Raw genomic sequence first — 21,557 nt, 5'->3', positions numbered from 1 at the left:
TTTTTATTTTGTGTATTACTACATTTTTTTCTAGTTCTGGATGGATTTTTATAAAGTATTGCTGCAATCACAATAATTCTAAAGTATCTTGAATCCCTTGAAGTCCTTCTAACTAGAGCATTTAGTTTGACATGAGCCATATTTGTAGTGTTTTACTGTGAAGCGAATTTTTCCTCTTGATTTTTAACTTTTAGTGTTTCATGTAATCTTTGGCATGAGATTCGTATTTATTTATTTTAACTATCTTCTTCCTTTTTTTAGATGAAGATGATATTGAAGAAAAAGAAAATCCTCTTGTTTTAGGAGAGGGAGGTGAGAGTGGTGGACTTGTGCCTGGAAAATCTCTAGTATTTGCAGCCATGGAACTGCTCATGTTTATCCTAGTACGGCACATGCCCCATCTAAGTTCAAAAGTGTCAGATTCTCCAAGTCACATTGCTGCCAAATCCCACCTCTCTGAGGAGAGTGCTCGTCTTGTGGCTGCCACTGTTACTATACTGTCGGACCTGCCTTCTCTCTGTTCTCCAGCAGGTAAAGTATTGACAAAACACCTACGAGTGGTTACTGTAGGGGAACATGTAGTGGACATGTGATACTACAAAACCTACAAAATGTATATTTACAGGGTACTTTAGGGTCATCTATTGAAAATGATTTTTAGGTTCTAGAATAATGTAAGAACTCAGGCTTTTCCAGTGAGCCAACGTTAGAAAATGATTCGAAGTTTGGATGCGTGCTCTAAGTTTGCTGAGGAAATGAGCTCATTACGATTCTATTGCTTTTTTCCCTTCCTTTTTTACCTCTCATGATTTTGAAGCCTGGTGACCAATTTTAATCATGTTATAATAGAAGATCGGCATCTCAGGGAGAATTAAGTTCCTGAGAAGCAGCTGTATGATAAAGAGTGCTATTGAGGAAAAACTAGCACAATTCAGCTATGGTACACTTTATTTTGCAGCCAGTGGCTGTCAGTCATCCCAAATGCAACTCTAAACTAAATGGAGCTTTCTTCTGCTCAGGAAGGCTGTCACAAAGTATATGTCTAAACTACAGTAATTGCACTGAGTGTAGTTCAGCAGAAAAGGATACAAATATGTTGGAAGCCCTGCTCTTCAAGATTTGTTTTTTGGAGAAAAAGTCATTTAGGAGCTTTTCATGGATTTCTAGGAAGTTTTATGTTCTGATGTAGACAAGACATTTTAGAGGTTGATCCTTTAGCTAAATTAAATGAATGGTAAATAATGTATTTGGATAAAATCATGCTCAGGAAACAACATGGGCTGTCTTCAAATAGACAATTCATGCCCCAAAATTCTTAATATTAAAAAAAAAAAGGCAAATTCTGAGGTGATCTGGAGCCCTGAACTATATTGTATTTGATTCTTGGCTCTTTTTCCTTTCTCCTTATTTTTTGGGCAAGAAGAGTAATCATACTGCTTCTGTTTGAATGGAGTGAAGGCATGACTGCCAGCGTTTGGCAGTGACCTATGAAAGTAGCTACAAAACTATTGATGTATGCAGCTGATGGCTGTAGGGAGAAGAGATGGTATGTGAGCAAACGTTTGTGTTAATTGGAACTTTGGAATTAATGGAAACTGTGAACAAAGAATTTGTTGCTATCTGAGAGGTTTCATTTAATTTCTTCTTTTCTGGGTAATTTGACCTAGAGGAACTGCTTTGAAAAGGGTGTTTTACCTCCAGCAGTCCTTTCTGGTTGTAATTGTTCTGCTAAGTTTATTTCTCCTCACCGGATTTCAGAAGTATTTCTGTTTCCACAGATGTGGAAAGATGAGGCAGAATTAGGTATGGAAAGAGACTTAACTACCTAAAATGAGTTGTATATTGATATTGTGCACCTAAACCCAATACTTCCGTTCTTTCAATGCTACCCTTCTTTCAATCCTAAGGGTGCTTGGAGTCTACATGCAGTATTAAAGCCTGTTCTGTTGAAGTTCCCGTTTGCCTAAAGTCAGGTTTTGTGTTATTTGACCAGTACTTCTTTAGTTCGCCTAACTTGCACAAGGCAGGACTGGCTGCATAAAACTTACAGGTAGCTGTTGATTTCTTCAGAAAAGTAATGCTGTAGGAGGAGGATCATTTTTGTCTCCTTTGTAGAGTAACCACATGACTACAGCTTTTGTCCAGAGTGTAAGTTGCTCAAATGGACTTCCTCATGCTGCTTCTGAGGCTTGTAACACCACCAGCTTCCTTGGAAACTGCCCTAACCTGGACACTTGCTTCCAGATCAATTACTGTATTTCTTTTTTTACAGGATCCTAGATATATGCAGATCATGTTTTAAGATACTTAATTCTCTCATGGAAGCTATGCAGGGAAACATTTTAATAGCTGAATCATTTGTGAATTGATAACAAGTGTTGGCTTGTATGAGTTTGATTATGCTATACACCAAATTAATTCACCAGTACTACTGAAGTTAAAATACTGACCTGCACATATTACTTGTTAGCAGTTTATCTTGTTAGCCATGTATAACTATTTTGAGAAAGCTTAAGAGGTTATCTACCACGCTGTTTGAAATTAACTCCAGAAATTCTACTTTGTCTTCTTTAGGTTGCATGACAGTGCTGCCCACTATCCTCTTTCTAATTACAAGAGTATTGAAAGAAACAGCTGTAAAATCAGCAGATAATCAGGTCCCACCTCCAGTCAGTGCAGCCCTTCAAGGAATAAAAGCTATTGTTACTCTTCCAACAGTCAAGACTGATGAAACTCAAAAACAGTGGGCAAGTCTTATCCGCAGTACTCTGGCATCTGTCCTGGAATACTCGCAACCTGGTAAGTGGTTTTGCAGTGCAGGAAACTTGGAGAGCTGGGTTTTGCCTTAATGAAAAGGCAAGTATTGTGTCTGTCTATAATTTAATAGGTTGCATATCTGAGGGTTGGAAATTAAAAGTGGCAGTGAATTGGTTGTAAAACTGAAATGGGGAAGATCTGAGTGCACACAGCTTAACTAATAGAAGTTATGTAGCAGGTTGTTTCGAAGCCGAACACAACATTGTCTTTAAGAAAATACAGGTATACCTTAGGAGATTCCCTCACAGTTTTCTCCTTGTTGGTCTATTTTCTTTGGCAATATAAGTTGTAACCTCCTATTAGAAATGTTGCCTTTTGCAACTCGTCTTGCAGGTCTGCTTTCTTCAGGTGCTTTCTTCAGGGTATTTTGCTATACTAGTTTAGACTTTGCTCTGCCATTTTGAATTCCATCATAAAGTATTAATTTGTGCTTCATATTTTCATCCCAGCTAATTTTATCAGTCTTCATAGTTTCAGCTAGTGACTTGCTTCTGGAACTTGGAAATCTACCTTCTGATACCAATCAATCTTTCTGACACCTGATCAGTGTCTCGCAAGTAAAGTCTGAAGGAGTTCCAAGCTGAATTCACTTCACTTCCTAGGCCATGGGTCAATTTCTGTGACTACTGGCAACTCTAGAGGTGTTGGCAATGCCCGAGCAAACTATCATTTCCACCCCTCCTTTCCTATTTCCACAGAATACCTGCTAGCTTAAATGAAAGGAGATTTTAGTTGCCAAAACAGTGTTTGTAGAGAAACGGATCTGTTTACTGAAACTGCGATTGTTCCGTACTGTACATATGGACTCAACACTTTAAATTAAGCCTCAAGGAAAATGGCAGTCTATATCTTTTAAGTGCTTGCTGACAAGATTTGTGTAGTTTTTAATGACAGTGAATGTTAAAGTGAATGAATGTGAAGACAGCAAGGGATAATTGTGGCAAAGTTCATACTGGAGTAGAAAATTCACAATACTGTTGCAGGCTTTCAGTGGTTAGAAAAAACCCTACCCCTGCCAAAAAAAATCTGTTACCCACCAGCAGGATGTCTGCTGTGTCTGTTTAGAGAACTACAGACTACTTCTGTTTGTTCCCATTTGTACTTTGCCTTGCTCTTCAAAAAGCAAAAAAGATGTACAGTCTCAGTTGCATAGTTAGCAAAAAAAGAGACACAAAGATTTGTCATTTGCATAATGGCAGCCCAGCCAACAAACATCCCATTGCATCCCCAAGGAACTATTTATGGAGTCTAAAGAGAAGCGTGAATGGAGTTACTCATGTGACATATAGGGAGTGAGTAGGTAATTGCAAACAGTCCTGAAAATGTCTGAAGGGGAAAGATCAGTGTATTTGCATTATCCAAGTCAAAATTCTAATTTGTTCTGTCATATCAGCTCCTGTCTTCAAGCGTTTTGTTACTGTAAAGGTTCCCCAGTTCATCTTTCTACAAACATTATTGGTCTCTAGGCTCTTTGCAGACAGTTCGTTGCAAGAATGTAAATTTTCCTGTTCCTTCCCAGTCTTTTGTGAAGTGGGCCATATCACCAAGAATCTAAGCAAGGTCTGCTGCATACAATTTCAAGTCTCGTGATTCAATAAAATTCAAAACAAAGCCCACCACCACCCTAAACCAACCAAACAACAACAAAACACAAATCCCTGCCACATGTTTGTCACTTAATGCTTGGAGTCCTTTTTTTGAAGTGAGTTTCCACATCGTGGCTAAGCCAACCTAATGACTAGCTGACATCTGTAGAAGGATGTCATGCTGCCTTCGTTTTTGCTGTCTGTTGCTTCATTGGTTCTGCTCTCCCCTGAGAGTCATAGCAATCTGGCAACAAAACCAGCAGAGAAGTACTTAATTTTTTCCCCTGTTGATGGAGCTTCATGAATGAGATCCGTGAAGAGCTGGTGTAAGGAGAAAAAAAATTGAGAACTGCAAATACAGATGAATTAGAAAAGGGATGGTTAAAGTAGGACTACTTTTTTTTTTGGTGACAGATAGCCATCAGATCAACTTGTCTGTTAGGTAAAACCTCACATTATGTGAAAGTTATTGCCTGTTTATCAGTTTCTTACTCTGGTGTATCAGCTGAAGAAAACAACAACAACAAAAAAGAAACAAATTATATTTTTAATGGGGAAAAGATTTCAAAAATACATTTCCCCACCTTGTTTACAGATTGAAAACAAAAATGTGACTTGTTCAGAGAAGTGTGCATGATGTTTTTGGCTTGATATTTGTTTTGGAAAGTTTGAATCACTTTATTTAAACAACCATTAGAAAAGAGTTGCTCAGCTTTAAATTTTCAGTCACAGTCAAATAACAATGAAGTGATTCTGTAATGAGAAAATGTGTATTTGTATGCAGTTGCAAGTCTTTTAAAGTACATTTATTTTGTCTTTGAGTTTCCTTGTGTTCACTGGTTTTACTAAATAAATTCAAACTCCTTTTTGGAGTCAGCTAACAGTCTGTTTTTCGTGTTTTTTTTTCAGAAACCTCTAAGCCTGTTCTTGATGAAGTAAGCATACTTACAGCTATTGCTCTCTTCCTTTGGTCAGCAAGCACTGAAATAATTGGAGTGCAGTCTTTGCAAAATGGATGTATAAACAGATTTAAAAATGCGCTAAATTCCAGTGATCCTTGGGTAAGATCATGATACAGGAATGTGAATGATACAGAGCTGAGAAAAAGTACTTGTGATACGTTTACTATGTTTCCTGAATGTTTTGTAATGCCTTTACTTCAGAGACAGATACTGCTTGTCAAAATAACCAGAATTCTCAACATTGTGTTATAGGAACTCCTTAATTATCAAAACAACCCAAAGCAAGTGCTTTTAGGTAGTCTGTTCATAGCCTTGTGTGAGGTACCTGCCATGCAGCTTTTTAAAGGAAGAGTGTGTTCGTGTGAAATTTTAGCAAATGGAAGAAGTACGGATACCAGAGAATAGTGAGATTTTTACACTGACCCTGATCTTTTCTAATACAAACTAAACCACATATTCTGCAGATAAAATTACAGCCCACACTTCCGATGAACTCTGTGTAAATCCTATGCTTATTTTATATGTTCATACAAAACCCAGTTGAGAAAACATAATTCTGTGGTCACTGTCAAGGGCATCTACCGATTGTAAATTCACTTCCGTCCTTTGCTTTGTCTTTATGAATTGTCTTCTGAAACATTTTCTCACTAAAGGGAGAAAACAAAAAGTTGTAGCCTAACTTTGCTCAAGCAGGCTACCATGCTCTATAGTTTAGCATAACTGTTCCAGCCATGTATACATTAGTATGGTTGAATGGGTATACAAAGCTGCAGGTGGGAACTAAAACTGAATAAATCTCTAGTTTTTCCACAAGCAAGTACTGCAGAGATTCCTGAGAAGGAAAATACGCAGAAAATGCTGACCCACGTAGGGTCACATCGAGGCATTTAGAATCCTGTTCAGACAGAGTTCTCTGCAGCACGGCTGGCCTTTTTCATTGTGGGCATAAAACTCAGTTGGTTCTCTTCTGAGGCCTAACTTTGGATGAAAGACTGCTTAAGATTTTAGCGTGTGAATGGAAGTGTCAGCTCTATCATGCAGAAACTTATGTCTTACTCTGTCAGCTCTGTATAAACACGCAAACAGCAAAGTACATCTTTGCCCACCCTGCTGGCAAGCTCTCGGTGAGCTGGAACTTAATGCTAATTCTGTAATTCACAGGGAATGCTTTGACAGCAGCCAGATTGTGTCCACTCACTCTCCTTGCTGACGTGTAGAGCATATACTCTGTAATGCTTGTTGTGTGTTTATTCTAAATTTTTTAAAATATAAACCAGTCATTACTGGATTTGGGGTAAGTTATGAGGCACCTGTTTGTAATATAAACATTGAACTGATTATGGAGAGGAGGAACAACTCTTCTTTAGAAGTACCACTGTCTTAGAAATACAGGAATATTTTTTAGTACTTGCCTGCAAAAGCCTGAAAGGTTAGATATGCTGTATAATAATATCCTAAAGGCAAGTTCATTTTCTGGATCTATAGGCTATCAGACGAGAGACCCTTGACTCTTAATGCTAATTGGTAAGTTTTATGGGAGAGTGTGTTTTACAGACTTTGAGGAAACCCTGGCTTTAACTTGCAGGAGTTTTTGTGGATTTCTGTGAATGCAAAGTAGTCACAAGATTTATATTTATAAATACATAGAATAAAAGGAAATTGCATGGAATTCTGCTGTCAGATGGAGTTGAAAAACTTGTACTTCAATTACACATGCATGTAAAAAAAAAAAAGCAACAACACATGCCTTTAGTCATTATTTTGAAGGTTAATAACCTTAATTAATAATGAGTAAAGGGAAGGGAATTATTTGGAGTGGTATGGAAAGATACAGGAATAATTTGTTGAACAAGGTCAAAGATTTTTCTCCTAATGCATTACTCAGCATACTTTTCTACCATGGAGCTCTATTAAAAAGCACAGAAATATTATTTGAGGAGTTGTTATTACTTCAGACCTAAAACACTGAACTCTACAGAAAACTTGCAGTCATATATTAACAAACAGAGCTGCATAACTTGTATTTTCTTACTATTAGTTTTTATTATCTGTCTTTTTAAATCAATATTTTTATTTATACATCTCTGTTTTCAGTCATCCCCCATCTCCTCCCAGATCACTGTGTTCAGTAATACTTCCTCTGGAATGTTTCTGTTCATGCTTGATAACTCCTGTTCTGGCTTGAGTGTAGTTTGAAAATGTGCTGTGTTTCATCCACAGTCTTGTAGTGTTTTACTTTTTCAACTGCTCTTGGTTATTTGGTAGCATTTTGGAGAAAGGCTTTTGTGAACCCAACTCAAATGCATTCATAAAAGTTCTTCCAGATAAGGCTATCAGTGAGTCATTTTCCCAGATGTTGACTTTACTATTCCCTACTTATAGCAAGAAGAGGAGGGCGGGGGAGGAATAGAAAGGAAGGGAGGAGAGGGATATGTGTTCCAATTCACTCTATAGTTACACATACACGTGTATAAAAGACCACCTATATGTAAGATCACTTTGATTTGAGTCATTTTTATAGACTCCATTACCCTTCTGAGATTGTATTTTCAAAAACATTAAATGCTATTCAATCTACTGTTAGCATTGAGAGTTCTGAGGCTTACAGATGTCATTCTCTGTGGACCTGTGTGGCTGCCTAGTATGACATTAACTATTCCTTTCTTTTCTTTGAGTCTGTGTTGTTTAACGCCATTTTGTACCTGCAGCTAATTCTAATTGAAGCCTACCAAGCTGTTTAATGGCACAAAAGCAACCCTAAAAAAATTCAGAGACAATCCCTTAGTCTTTACGTGAAGTAATGTGTAACTGAAGGATTAGAATCAACTACAGTCAAAAAGCTTCTGCTTCTCTTATTGAAAACTGGTCTTATTCACTTTGTTTCCTTCCTGCTTAGTTGTAGTTGCTTTTTTTTTTTTTTTATGTAGTGCATGTGTCTCACACACATAGATAGCAGATTTTATTAGAACTCCCTGAGTTAACAAGTAACTTTGAGGACAATGTATTTATCTTGATTTCATTAGGTTCAAGCCAAGTGTTACCAGCTTCTGCTTTCTGTGTTCCAACATACCAATCGTGCCCTGTCAACTCCGTATATTCATTCTTTGGCCCCTATAATGGTGGAGAAGTTGAAAGCTGTGGAAAGGAACCGCCCAAACAACAACCTGGAGCTGTTAGCAGTCCAGGAAGGAATTAAAGTCCTTGAAACATTGGTTGCCCTTGGTGAGGAGCAGAATAGTAAGTATTTATTTTTATCTAGAAAAATTTATCTAGAAAATGTGTAATTCTAAAACAAAATACTGAACACTAGGACTCTTGCAGTTTGGAACTTGATGCCATTTTCACAAAACATCTGTGCTATTTTCACAAAACATCACAAAACATCACTTTTGTGATTCTGTTACTAGAATTTTTGTATACATGGGCTTGTATAATGCGTACAATATGACTTCAGAGTTTGATGATTACAAAGAAAAATCTAAATGTGAACTGAAGTAGTGTTTCTTCTTTCTTGTATTTGGAAATGTATGTGTAAATTTACTTTTTCCCATTTTTAACTTCTATTTATTTTAGCATACCCGTCACTTTTATCAGGTTGCTTCTACCACCTCAACAAAGCTTGTTTAAAGAGCCCCAGAAATTGAATTGCACTGGTCAGACTACCTAGATCTGTAGATGGAGCCTTCTGTTTGCTTGGTAGATAGAATACAATGTTATAGTTTATCTTTAAATTCAGCTAGAGTAACTGAAACAATGTAATAACCAAAGAATTAGTCTGCAGACCTTGATTGTAATCAGCATTTAAAATCAATTGTAAAGATATTACTGATTTTTTTTTCCCAAATGTATTCCCTGTTGATATTCCTCTTCACTGATGATATAATTCTGACATAGTTGTTTCAAACACATGTTAAATGGGAGAATAACTGAAATGTTTAAGTTCTTCTAAATTTGCAGTTACCATTTTACATGTTTCAGAGGTGTACTTGTATCCTCTCTAGATAGAAAAATTAGCCCTACAACTTTAGTTGATTTTTTTATTTTCAAGATAAACTCTGTGCCATTTTCAGCTGTGGTCCTGTTAGTTTTTGCTAGCCCATTACATATTTGTAATGGTAGTTTTTGAACTGATACCTTCCAATATGGAGTAATATAATATACCAGATAAATGTCCCTGAATTTTTAGTGAACAGTTGCATAGTAATAGCAGTTCTGTTATGCTCAGTGGGGAGGCTGCTTTTCAGATTCAATTGGATAATGTTTCTCTCTGTCACAAAAGTGTTTTAAAGTCCTTTAATATGATAGTCACTCGACATTTTAAGATCTGTTATCAATAATCTGCAGTCAGACGGTGCAAAGGCATCTCTAAAGATGTGTCAGGAGCAAAATAACTGTGGTGAACAAAAATAGAAGTCTGAAGCATAATTCTGATAAGCAAGGTTTGAGTGACCAAAGACAAGGAAACAGTCTTCATATTGTTTGTTCTTGATAGGCTCATTTTTAATTACAGTGCTCATTGTCAATATGGAATATGAAATAACCCATATTACACTAGTAACTGATGCAGTTCTTTGTTTTGTTTTGTTTCCTTCTGATATGATTGCTACTCTTTTTTTCTTTTACTTTTAGGAGTCCAGTTGCTTGCACTTCTTGTTCCCACTCTGATCTCCTATTTACTGAATGAAAATGCCTTTGCTTCTGCATCTACGGTATCTAAGGATCTTCATGAGTTTGCACTTCAGAATCTAATGCACATTGGTCCACTTTACCCACATGCTTTCAAGACGGTAATGGGAGCTGCTCCCGAATTAAAAACACGTCTAGAAACTGCAGTCCGAGCAAGTCAGGCCAGCAAAGCAAAAGCAGCTGCTAGGCAACCACCACCCACAGTACATTCCACCCCAACAATTAAACTGAAAACTAGCTTTTTTTGAATTACTTTTATTATTTTTGGACTGCTCACTAGTCAGAAGCATTACATTATCCCTGATGTGTTACTGCATATGTGTCTGTAATTTTGTGAAATTTGTATGTTAAAGGCTAGTAGAGCTTTGTGTAATTACTTGAAATCCATGCATTACAAGGGAAGTGGTGTTAATAGTATTTGTATAGATTTTTGAGAAATTGAATGTGATCATATTTATGTATTTACGTTATAAATTATCCCCCCAAAACCCCTATTGTCTATCTCATGAAATTGTTTTATTTATTTTTAAAAGGTACCCTGAACCTTTCTGAATGGTTTCTGAAATGTAGTGACTGTTGTGCTACCACTGTGGCAACACTAACACAGTGGGGATGGAGGGTAGAGGGGAAGCTGTTACGCAGTACTTACTGTATACCATGGGGAATTTTGAGTGTAGAAGTATGCACTTTTTCCTTTTAAAACAAACTAAGGAAGGGGGCTGCCAGACACTGTAAATCATTTCAGCTTGCATGAAGAGAAAAAAAAAAAAAAAGACAACTTTAAGCCTTTCTCAAGGTGAACAATCAAGCATGCGGTTGTAATGAGTCGTCTTTACTTATATGATGTATATTTCATTTAGGTCTATTTCCGTGCTTGAAAATTAATAAAGGATTCCAAGAATCTGATACCCTATCTCTTCTAAGATAAATTAAAAAGAGAAAATGCATTGGAAAATGACTTTATAAAGAGGACTGCCTGCTATCTGGAGTTTCGTAGCTATAGAATTTGGCCATTGTAAGGTGCTGTGTGTTATTGCAGTCTCTCTATCAGACGCTAGTTGATTATGATGACTGTGCGCTGCTTTTTGTTCAGATTCCTAGACATTTACTGATTCCTGCAAAATTTAGTCTCATTGGATATATCTTATCTGTAGTCTTGATAAAGTTTGCAGAGCCAAATGACTTGGACCTTTTGCACCTTAACCAACTGTAAGGAAGCAGAACACAAGCGTGAGCCAGGCTCCTCCAATTTTTCCTTCTCTTACCAGGCTTTTATTTATATATTTTTTTAAAAAGCACATGGTTCCTATCTGAGAGAGTTTGATTTGCAGATTTTGGAGCTTAAAGAGAAATCGTGTGCTGTGCTGACCTTACGGCACAAGAGCCAGCAACTCCCAATGGTCATGTCTGCCTTCTGACAGACATTACCCTTCATACTGGCTGAAGTAGAGAACCATGTATTTTCTTGTATATACAAGACTGACTTGCATGAAGTTTTTGACACTCCTGTTGAATTTGTAGACTTCCATAGGGCTCTTTCTATACATTTTGCTTTATAGAGAAGTCATGTAACTGGAAGACTAGGACTGTTGGGTTTCATCTCTTCTCTCTGTTTGTGTTTTTCTGGATATAACAGCACTCTGTAAAAACTGTATATATTTTAGAAGCTTCACTTGAACGTAAATATAACAAAGGGATAGTAAATAGAAATGAACATGATTAATAGTTGGGTGAAATATTTGTAGATCATTATTTTTGCATAATCACTTGCCTCTGGTCTTTCATTTTCCATAAGAGCTTATGTAACCCTTTGAAGACCTTTGCGAAATGAAGGACAAGGTAATGCTTTTTTGTTCTTTGTATTTGGTGTGTGAAGAATGTTTAACATAAAGATATCTGAAAGCCTTTTATTTCGCACTGATTCTTTTAGCACTAAAGTGAGGACAAGAAGTTTGCGCCACAACAAGAAATGCAAACTCTAGTCTTTCAAACGTTTTTCATAAATGTGTTAATAAGAATAGCTTTCAAGTCTTGTTCCTTTCCTACTGGAGTTAAAGATGCATGCAGCACTAAAAATAGTATGCCGTACATGAGGAGTAAAGTAATTTCACTATTTTCGTCATCTTTGCGTACTGGGATTGAAGCTGATCAAAATTTTAATGACAACATTACAATGCTATTTTGCTCAGCAGTTGTTCTGAATGTGTTCAACATTTAAGGAAAAGTTCAGTGAAAATGTTAAGGAAACTTTCGCTACACAACTGAACCCAAAAAACTTGCAAGTAAAAATTAGAAAAGTTTAGAACCTGCTTCTTTCCACCCCTCCACCCCCCCACTCCCTCCCGCAGGTAATCTAGTAATTGACAACTTTTTGTCTATAATCAAGGTTGTCTTTATTTACTGTATATTTTTTTTTATCTCAGCACTTTCATGTTTTGCCTACACTCCAGTTAAAAAGACATCTGAAAACTCAGAAAAGGGGGGAGGGGGGAAGTGTAGCAATCAAGCATAACTAAAGTCTGTAGAAAAACAGTAAAAACGTTAGCAGAAGGGAAAATAATGCTAGATAGATACAGAGATATAGGGAAGGGAGAGGTTTTTCTATGTACACTGTGATGGTATACAACAGGCTCAACCTTCATTTGTGTACATGCTTCTCTAGTTTTCATTTGCTTTACTTGCTCTGGATATGAAAAGTATGACCATGTGGTTTTACATGATATTTTTGCATCAAACTTCGTTTGATTAAAAAAATAAAACTGGAACTCTCTGTAGTGCTTATTGTTCTTTTTTTTTTTTCCTTTTTTTGTCACACTCCTTTTTGTCATTTTCCTTGTTGCTGGCCATTTTGCTGCGCTTTTTCATGAAGCTTGTTGCTGCGTTTCCCCTTCACGTCTTTCCTCTCCGCTGTTTCCTTCCTTTCTCAGTGAGCCTTGTTGTTCTGCCCTGTTTCTCTACCAGGTTTCCCCCAGCCTGAGTTCCCAGCTGGGTGCTTTTGGTGACGTTCCCCGGCGGTTCCTGATCCTTTCTGCAAGCTTCCTTAATTCTTTTTCCCCTCTTTAAAAGTGCTCAGAGGCTGCCCACCAGCCGCAGTTATAACTTCTCAGGGCTGGGTTACGAAGCAAGTGCAATTTCGGAACAGCTAGAGCCAAACAGGAAGCGCTGCTTGAGCAAGCAGCAGGGCACTCATGGGGCACGCAGGGGCTGATGTTGACGCTGCAAGCTGAGGATGTCCCATCGCGGCTCGGCAGCCACCCATCTGTGGCTGAGGCAGCCTTCCACATCTGCCTGTCTTCATGTGGAGAGGTCTGAGGGCTGCTAGCACGAAGCCCTGATGTAAAGCCTGGTGGTGGTTGGTGGTGGTGTGTACTGCTCTTTAGCAAGCCTCTTGTGTAACAGGGCAACTAAGCCCAGCTTTGGTGTTTTTGTGCTTCTGGGACAGGTGTGCGAGAGCAATGCTGCTGACAGCTCCTGCCCTCCACCTGTGGTGTTGCCATCAGTCTGAAAAAGCCTTGTTATCCTGTCAGAAGAGGCAGTGGGGTAACTCCTGAGAAGCGCTGTTGTGCCGTCCTAAAGCTTTTCAGGAACCCCACTCATCCTGTGATGGATGCAGAGTTCCCAACGCCTTGACAGCGAGCGGTGGGCAGACGAGACCAGAACTGAACCGCCAGGAGCTGAAAGAGCAGCCTTTGGTGGACAGTGGCGGAGCTGCTGCACAACCCTTGTCCCCTTCGTGTCCCCAGGGAGCCCTAGCGCGGCGCTGTGTGAGGAGGAGGAGGAGGAGGAGGAGGAGCAGTCCCCTCCCCCGCCGCCCGCGGGCACTACATCTCCCAGCAGCCCCGGCGGCCGGGCGGCGAATCGCTCTCCGGGATTGTCCCCGCCGGGCCGCGGTAGCAGGCGGCGGGGGCGGCTGTCAGGCGCTGACGGCGGCGGGCGGGCGGGACGCGCCCAGGTCGCTGCCGCTGCCGGGACGCGGCTGGGCGGGGGCGGCGGCGGCGGCGGCGGAGCCGGCCCGGCCATGGACGAGCAAGCGGGGCCCGGCGTCTTCTTCAGCAACAACAACAACAACAACGCGCTGCTGCTGCCGCCGCCGGCCGGCGGGCCGGGGCTGGAGCCGGGAGAGGCGGCGGCGGCAGGAGGAGGAGGAGGAGGAGGAGGCGGCGGTGTGGGGGGGGTGCCCGGTGCCGCCGCGCCGGTGCCGGCGTCCCGGGCTCAGTACAGCGTGCCGGGCATCCTGCATTTCCTGCAGCACGAGTGGGGCCGCTTCGAGGCGGAGCGCGCCGAGTGGGAGGCGGAGCGGGCGGAGCTGCAGGTAGGGAGCCCCGGCCGCGGCGGGGCACGGCGCGACATGGCGGCTCCCGGCCGCTCCCCGGCACCGGCCGCCGCGGGAGGCGCTCGGCTGCTCCGCGGAGCCCTCGGGGGGTGCCGGGGCTCCGGGGAGCCGGGGGGGGGGCCGGGGGAGCGCTGCCTGCCCGGGGGAGCCCCCTCGGGCTTGTTCAGCGGGGGGGTGTCGGTGGGGGATCCTCGCAGTCTCACGGCCTCGCCCCAACGTCCCGGCCGCCTCCCGGCTCTCTGTGCCTTTCCTTGAGGGTGCCGTCTTCGTAAAGATGGTCTTGAGCCAGTTTAGCAACATCAACCGCTTCTTTTTTTCTTTCTTTTTTTTTTTTTTTAGTTTATTTTTTATCTTTTCCTATTCTTAACTAGCAGGAAAGTCACCCCTTTAATTCTACTTTCTATAGTAACATCAAGCAAAAGCCCTCTGAGAAGAGCGGCAGATGTGAGATTCCTCGCCCAGCCTTGGTTCCCTTGCAGGGACTCAGAGGAAGTGGTGGTGAGCCGGAGAGGGACGTAATTTTTATTCTAACCTCAGTGCTTCGATGAAAAACTTGTTAGTAGCAGAGCCACGTTTCCATTCACTATACCCAGTAATTATTATGTAGACAGCAACCAGCGTAGTTTCCTGCAACAAGAACGCTGCGTGTCACAGATCGAGGTATTTATGAGATTCCCCTGGGTGTTTTTGCACAGCTGATACAGGTCTCACAGACTGCTCTGGAGAACAACATCTGTTTTACAGGTCCTCAGAAGTTCTGCCAGTGCTCTCCTAGTAATAACACTGAGCACGTTTATAGTGCCCTCCGAGACGAGAGGCAGGCATGCCATTCCTCCCCTTCTTCCCCCGCCTTCCCCAGCATCCCTCCAAAGCTCGGTGAGTGTCACAGATGAGGCAGCAGGAAGGAAGCAGAGCGTTGAAGCTGTGTGCCGGAGCCGTGTATTCTCAGTGGCAGAACTGGGAATATAACCCCATTACAAGTTGCTTGCTTCAACTCCTCTGGTTCCTGCCAAAACGTCTCAATAAAGTTATAATTAGCTGTGACTGGCGTTGCCACAAGCCGTAACAGCATTTATCTGCTGCAGAGTCATGTTCAGAAAGGTGCAAAATTCTTGGCTGTCTCTGCAGGCAGCAGGCATGACGTCTGCTGTGACCGTGTTGGGTCGAATGGGCTTTGATCCACGTGAGAGGTTTGCGTTAGGGGCTCGGCAGCTGCAGGAGGGCTTTGCGAGGCGGTGCATGTACAAGCGAAGGATGAGCAGCGTTAATTAAAAACAGATTCCACGCTGCTTCTGAAGCCTTTTGTTGGCCTATATAGTTGGAAGTGTTTAACAGAATAATGGAAATTTGAGGTCATGCAGTCTCTCTCTCTCGAGATAAAGATACAATGCTCCTGATTGTGCTTTACTGGCCTTCCATCCAATGTAAATTAAATGTTAGATTGCCTGCTCTCTTGGAAGGCTGTGTGGCAGGGATCCTCTTTTGTATGGTGTTGTTAGTATCCCATAAATTTTATCTCTAATTCATTCTTAGAGGTTGACTTTTTATCTCTAGTTTCTTACTGCTGTGATATTTAAATACTTGAGATATTGCCCTGCTTGGCTGCTGCTCCGCAGCCAGTGATTAGTTAAGCTATACTCTCCTTCTGAAAACCACCTCATAAGTCAATCCAACTGTGATTTCCTGTCTTCCTTTTCTTCCCCTCTGGGCTTTTTTTTTTTTTTTTCCTTGTAATTAGTTGTGTGGAATTAAATGTGATATTCAGCTGGAGTACCATTTTGTTGAGTTATGTGATGCTTGTTCAGGTGACACACACCCTTTCCCGGAGTTTAGAAAAATACATGAGTTGACATGTCAGGCATCTTACTCTCTGCTCCTAATTGCTGGTCTAACACTGCTTTCCCAAGGTTTTTCTTCCTATCAAGTGCCTAAATTTTGCTTTCCCTGGCAAATATCCATGTTTGCTGCAATTTTCTGATTATTCTTCTTTAATCTTTAAAAACGATTATTGCCTCTACTATGTAATCTTCTTCATTCAGGGTGAAAAAGGACTTCAATATTGATGTCTCTGCAAGTATCATTAGTAAGCTGTGCATTTCAAGTCAAACTGAAAACAGATTCATACAGGGCTTCCCTAGATGCTTATATGCTAATTATGCATTTCACTATTAATGCCGGCTTTGTGTTTACAGTACTCTGACATCTGCAGATCGAAAAATTACCCTAATAATAAACTTTCATGATGCCTTGTGTAGTAATTCACCAGGAATAAATACGGACTTTACTATTTCTCCTTCTGGTATTGACAAACCATGTTTTATAGTGCTATGGCTTATTTTTGCATCTCTTCAGAACCGAGCAACTTTCTTTTTGTCAAATTCTGTAGGAGCTGCTTGGGAGAGTTGACAAGAATGGGTTTCCTGTTCTGCAAAAGGTTTAAGGATTTTTTTTTTATTCACTCTGCATTTTTCTGGACTGCATTTCAATGTTGTCATTATGCCTTGGACCAGCCTGTCCCAACAGCTTCATCAAGAGACGAACACGTGCACAAACCCAGGGGCATTTTCGTCTTTCCTGGAGGCGCACGGGGTTTGATCTGCCGCCTGGCCTTAGCCATGGGCCTTCTGACTGGCTGGGGGTGGTTCCCTGTTTTGCTCCTTTGTTGATGGCGTTAATGAGCAGTCTTAATGAGCAGCGTTAATGAGCAGTGCCCCGCGCTCAGGGGCAGCATGTGGGGGCCCTGTATTGGGAGCTCCCCGAGGGAGTCAGTGGGAAGGCTTCCCAGGGGAACGCTCAGTTGCTCCTTGGGAGTAAGGTGCATGTTTGGCTTTTGACAGATCAATGTCTTTCTGGCAAAGATGCTTTGCAGATCTTCTGCTGGTGTGTCTGATGTTTCGCAGATGCTCTAAATTGCAGCAAACTGCTATACCATGTATGTGTAGGCACCCCAAACCCTCCTAAGGAATTTTCTCGCTCCTGTCCTCTCCGCTGGTAGTTCTCATTTCTTCTGACTGATAGCTGTTTCTCCAAGGTGGTGGAATGGTTGGAGTAGTGGGACCCGATACGGTGATGCCAAAATTTGTTTTGACTAGGCCAGCTTTCCTTTGAGAAGGTTTGCAAAGAGGTTAGGGAGAAAGGCGAATATCCTGTGTTTGTCTCTCTGCAGCTCTGCTGAAAATATTCCTGTTGTAAGACAGTGCCAAGAGGGGGGAGAGAGAGAGAGGAGAAAAAAAGATAGGGAAGGAGTTATGAAATGAGATAAATTGTGGTTAAATGATAGCAAACAACTGTAATAAAAGGAATGTGGTGGAAATAACAGATAAACACTTGAGGTCGGTTATGGAAGTCGGATTTAGCAATTGCAGCTCCCTGGGGGTCACTGGTGGTGATCTTCCCTCCTGCTGCTGCTTTTCTGAGGCAAAAGGCAGGCAGCGAAGCCAGGCTTAGTGAATGGCAAGATTGTGTCCTTGGAGATAGACGAGCTAAAGTAATGAGGAGAAGGGGCAAACCAGCCAGATGGCTCTGGCTATTTATAGTGTGTTTTAGGACATTGGTTACTCGATTCAGAAATAGTTGATATTTACTGTTAGTTGGCTTTTAGATCGTGGTCTTCTTATTGAGTTAACATTTCTAGTCAAAAATTGTTGTGATAGCTGGACAATACAGAAATACTGCTCAGAGAAAAAAGAAGTGAGTGCTGAGTTGATAATATCAGCTGCTTAGTTAGAAGAAAACTCCTGAGGCATTGAAGGTGGTTTTGCCAATAAAATGGGAGATAAAATGGCATTTGAAGAAGTTTTGTGTAAGATTTTTCAGATATGAACGCGTACATCAAATCTCAGAGGTTCTCTGTGAAAAAGGAGTTGGCAGAAGTGCTGTGGAAGTCTTTGATAAAATATTTCTCCTGGTAAGGCAGATATTACAAAGAAAACAGTGATCAGTATTAAATTCCTCTCCACCCCAAAAGGACAATATTTTCAACTTACATGTTTCAAGCACATCAGATAAATCAAAAGAAGAGTGGATGAAAATAAGTCAGGAGACTGAGGCATGTTCAGTTGGGAAAGATGATTCTAACTGGGTCGAAGTGACTGCCAGATGTTCTTTCTTCTGATAACTTCTTTTAACAAATCTTCTGATAACTTCTCGTAGCAAACTTTCTAGTTGCCAAATTCATGCAAAGCAAAGAGAAGCTTCTGAGCTCCTTTTTTTTTTCCTGTTTGTTTGCTGACATGCACGACTGCCAGCTAATCCCCATATTCTCATTGATAAGCCGTCATGACTTGTCTTACTCAAACCAGGAGGACTGGTGGGAGTAGATGCTGAGTGACTAAAGAGCTGCATTAGAGAAATCTGGAGCTTTTGTGGAGAAGTGGAATGTAAATAAAATCTGATGAGACTGGTTCTCTGCAGGTCTGTACTTGAGTTTTATAGACTTGTGATATTTTTTGTTGCATAAACGATCCCAGTGTTTCCAAGCATCAGGTTTTCACATTCTTCTCAAATCTCTTAAAACCTGTAAGTTAGCAAAAGTGCATGAAATGCTTTTTAATTGGGTCTAACTCATTTAGGAAGGTGTTACTGTAAATGTGAACGTAGTATGAGCAGGCATAGAATTTTGCAAATGTGTGAAGGGTTACCGTTGTCTCCAAGTGGTCTTTCAAGCTTAGAAACTTTTTTTTCACAGTATTATACTTCAGAATAATAAAGTACTTTCTGATTTTCATGGCTTGCTATTTAATATTTGAATAATACTGAAGTAAAAAATAGTTTGTATTGGTCTAGGTGCACAACTTAGGTGTTGTTTTTTTTTTTGGTGTCAGATTAGCCTATAGTGAAGGATCATGTGCCTTTTTGGATGCATGTTTATAATCTAAACTGGTATGGCTGTGTGCTACTCCAGCTGTAGGACTCATTTTTCTGTTGAAGGTCTTGGCTCATGTCACTTTTATTGCATAAGGGGTAAGTAACTTTGCACTGTTTGAACAAGAAGTTGCAAATATAACTCGCCCTTTATCTGCGTTTCAGTAGACACGGAGAGTTTATTTACTAATTCTAGACGAGGCTGTGTAAGATTCCCAAAGGAAGATCACATGCATCTGAAGGGATTTTTGGCTCACCCTGCTTTAATGCTAAAAGAAACATGGCTATACAAATGTTAAGCCTCAACTAAAATTGATATCCGTGCACAGTTCTGTGAGAAAATAGATAGGTATTGGTCAGCAACCTACTCACATTTTTGATTTGGCAAGGCTGCCAGGCCTCCTCAAGTCATCCCTTCTAAGTTCGTTAGCTGAGAAGTGGCAAGAACTGACTGATAAACAGGGGAGGGATTGTTATCGTTTTTTTTTTGTTTTTTTTTTAAATGCTGAGAAATGCTTAGATACTTGAAACTGATCTTCTGTATCTCGTTAGAGCTCTCGGGATCCAACCTCTGCAGACAATACACTAAAAATAAAAATACCCTCAAGAGGGAAAATGAAGGTTTACTTTGTTATAGTGGCCTGCTTGCGGTGGTAGTTTCATTCATCTAGAAGATCTTATTTTCCTATTTGTTCAGAGTTTGCTGATACAAACAGAAATAGAATATGTTGAAGTAACCCAGCAACAAAGAAGTTAAATGCAAGATTGCAGTGTGGAAAGATTGCATTTTTCTGCTCTTAGCCAGGGATATGTTTCCTTTTAGGGCAGTCAGGCGCATAGGGCAGGATTGCAAAAGCATCCAACAGAACCGGCATGCATAATGTTCGTAGCTGTGCTTGTAAACAGGAGGTGAGGGCAAAATTATTTGATTTGGTGTCTGCCCCACTTGGTGCTGCAGTCAGTTTGGGGTGGCGAGGCATGCCTGAGGGCACGGTGTAGGTGTTCCTGGCTGTGGCAGCAAAAACCAGTAATGTGTGCCCACTGCCTTCCCAAATGCTTGTGAGGTTCGCTCCTCTTCCTGTGGCAGAGCCACTGCTTTTCTCCTTCAGATTTGTTCTCCCTTGTCTCATGGTGCCCAAGTGACGCCTTCGGACCGTGAACTTCCATTGTCACAGTTTAGATGTGGGCCAGAAGTCTGTGTATCGGTCTTGCTGCTGGTTGCTCTTGCTGCATTTCTGCCCTTCTGTGCGTGGGATCTTGTATGGCAAGTGGAAAGGAATCATATTCGGGCATTTACAGTTTGGACTTGAGCTCATAATACGCTGCTATTTTGTGACAAGGCACCACAGTGTTGCCTACAGAATTACATCACGTTGAAAATGTCATCTCTTTGGCCTTACGTCAGTCTGCGTGGAGCGTGCTCCTGTGACTCAAAAGGAAAAAAAAAAAGTTAATGCTCTCCACTTAAGTGTACTACAGAAAGGACTGAAGGATTAAAGAGAATTTTAATTCTGAAGAATGATTAAATAAGCTGAATGTATATTGCTTGTCTAACTCAGCAGATATTTTAATGTTTGCAGTTGCTAGAATAGTGTAAGGCAGTAGCAAAGAGTGGATAAAAGAGAGAGTGGCTATCTGAAAAGAGATCTACGTAGTAAAGCACTTCAAACTGCAGAAAGAAAAGTGTTCCTGTTGGGTGAGATGATTAAATTAGTAATCAAGATATTGCCAGGAATAAATTAGTAAATCATCTTTGATTCTGGATGACCTACTAGGAGTTTTAAATTGACTGATAACAAGTTGGTTTTGAAACAATCTTTTCAAAGAGATGAAGAATGTAAATGGATGGCTTTTGCAACTCTCTTTTCTTACTGTAAGCGATATCTTTGATCTCATTTGGCTGGTTTAACTTTTTCAGTGCTTATCTCTAATGCCAGTAATGGAGTAAATTGATGCCATTTTTTGGAGTAAAATCAACTCCTGAAATACAAGGCAGCAAGTGTGTTTTAACCTGGTGATGATTTAGCAGTTCAGAGCTCGTGTGCTTGGCAGGATCACATGTTCTCTGCGATGGGAAGTGTTCAGAATCAGTACCTGCATCCTGCTCCTGCCGGCGGTCCTACCACAGTTTGTGTTATCTTCAATGGCTGCAGGCACATAGAGAAGCATCCTGGCTGCTCTTCGCTTGGAGGACTGGGAGCTGCAAATTTGTGGGTGTGACTTCCAACATTTCTCAAGTGTGGCGCCTGAAAAATTGTTTGCCAGTGGTGCTAGACCACAGCTATTCCCCCTTCATGTACACACTCAGGT

General features: G+C 40.9%; 2 protein-coding genes across 13 annotated transcripts in view; both read left to right on the top strand.

Annotated features, from left to right (window-relative positions):
* The window catches only part of HEATR5B (HEAT repeat containing 5B), a 56,569-nt gene extending 43,744 nt beyond the window's left edge, over positions 1-12,825 (top strand). For all 9 annotated transcript variants that reach the window (XM_027453896.3, XM_038176730.2, XM_038176729.2 and 6 more), the window contains 5 exons: positions 262-531; positions 2,575-2,799; positions 5,313-5,464; positions 8,389-8,602; positions 9,995-12,825. In XM_027453896.3, coding sequence (XP_027309697.3) covers positions 262-531; positions 2,575-2,799; positions 5,313-5,464; positions 8,389-8,602; positions 9,995-10,299 — 1,166 coding nt within the window. In that variant the 3' untranslated portion in view covers positions 10,300-12,825. The remainder of the gene's footprint in view (positions 1-261; positions 532-2,574; positions 2,800-5,312; positions 5,465-8,388; positions 8,603-9,994) is intronic.
* An 818-nt stretch (positions 12,826-13,643) lies between these two features.
* STRN (striatin) overlaps positions 13,644-21,557 on the top strand; it is a 69,143-nt gene continuing 61,229 nt past the window's right edge. For all 4 annotated transcript variants that reach the window (XM_038176736.2, XM_038176735.2, XM_038176734.2 and 1 more), the window contains exon 1: positions 13,644-14,363. In XM_038176736.2, the coding sequence (XP_038032664.2) occupies positions 13,659-14,363 (705 nt within the window). In that variant the 5' untranslated portion in view covers positions 13,644-13,658. The remainder of the gene's footprint in view (positions 14,364-21,557) is intronic.

Source organism: Anas platyrhynchos, chromosome 3, assembly GCF_047663525.1.
Source record: "Anas platyrhynchos isolate ZD024472 breed Pekin duck chromosome 3, IASCAAS_PekinDuck_T2T, whole genome shotgun sequence".
Classification (NCBI taxonomy): Eukaryota; Metazoa; Chordata; class Aves; order Anseriformes; family Anatidae; genus Anas; species Anas platyrhynchos.
Note: the sequence above shows the minus strand (reverse complement) of the source record. Positions and strands in the feature narration are given on the sequence as shown.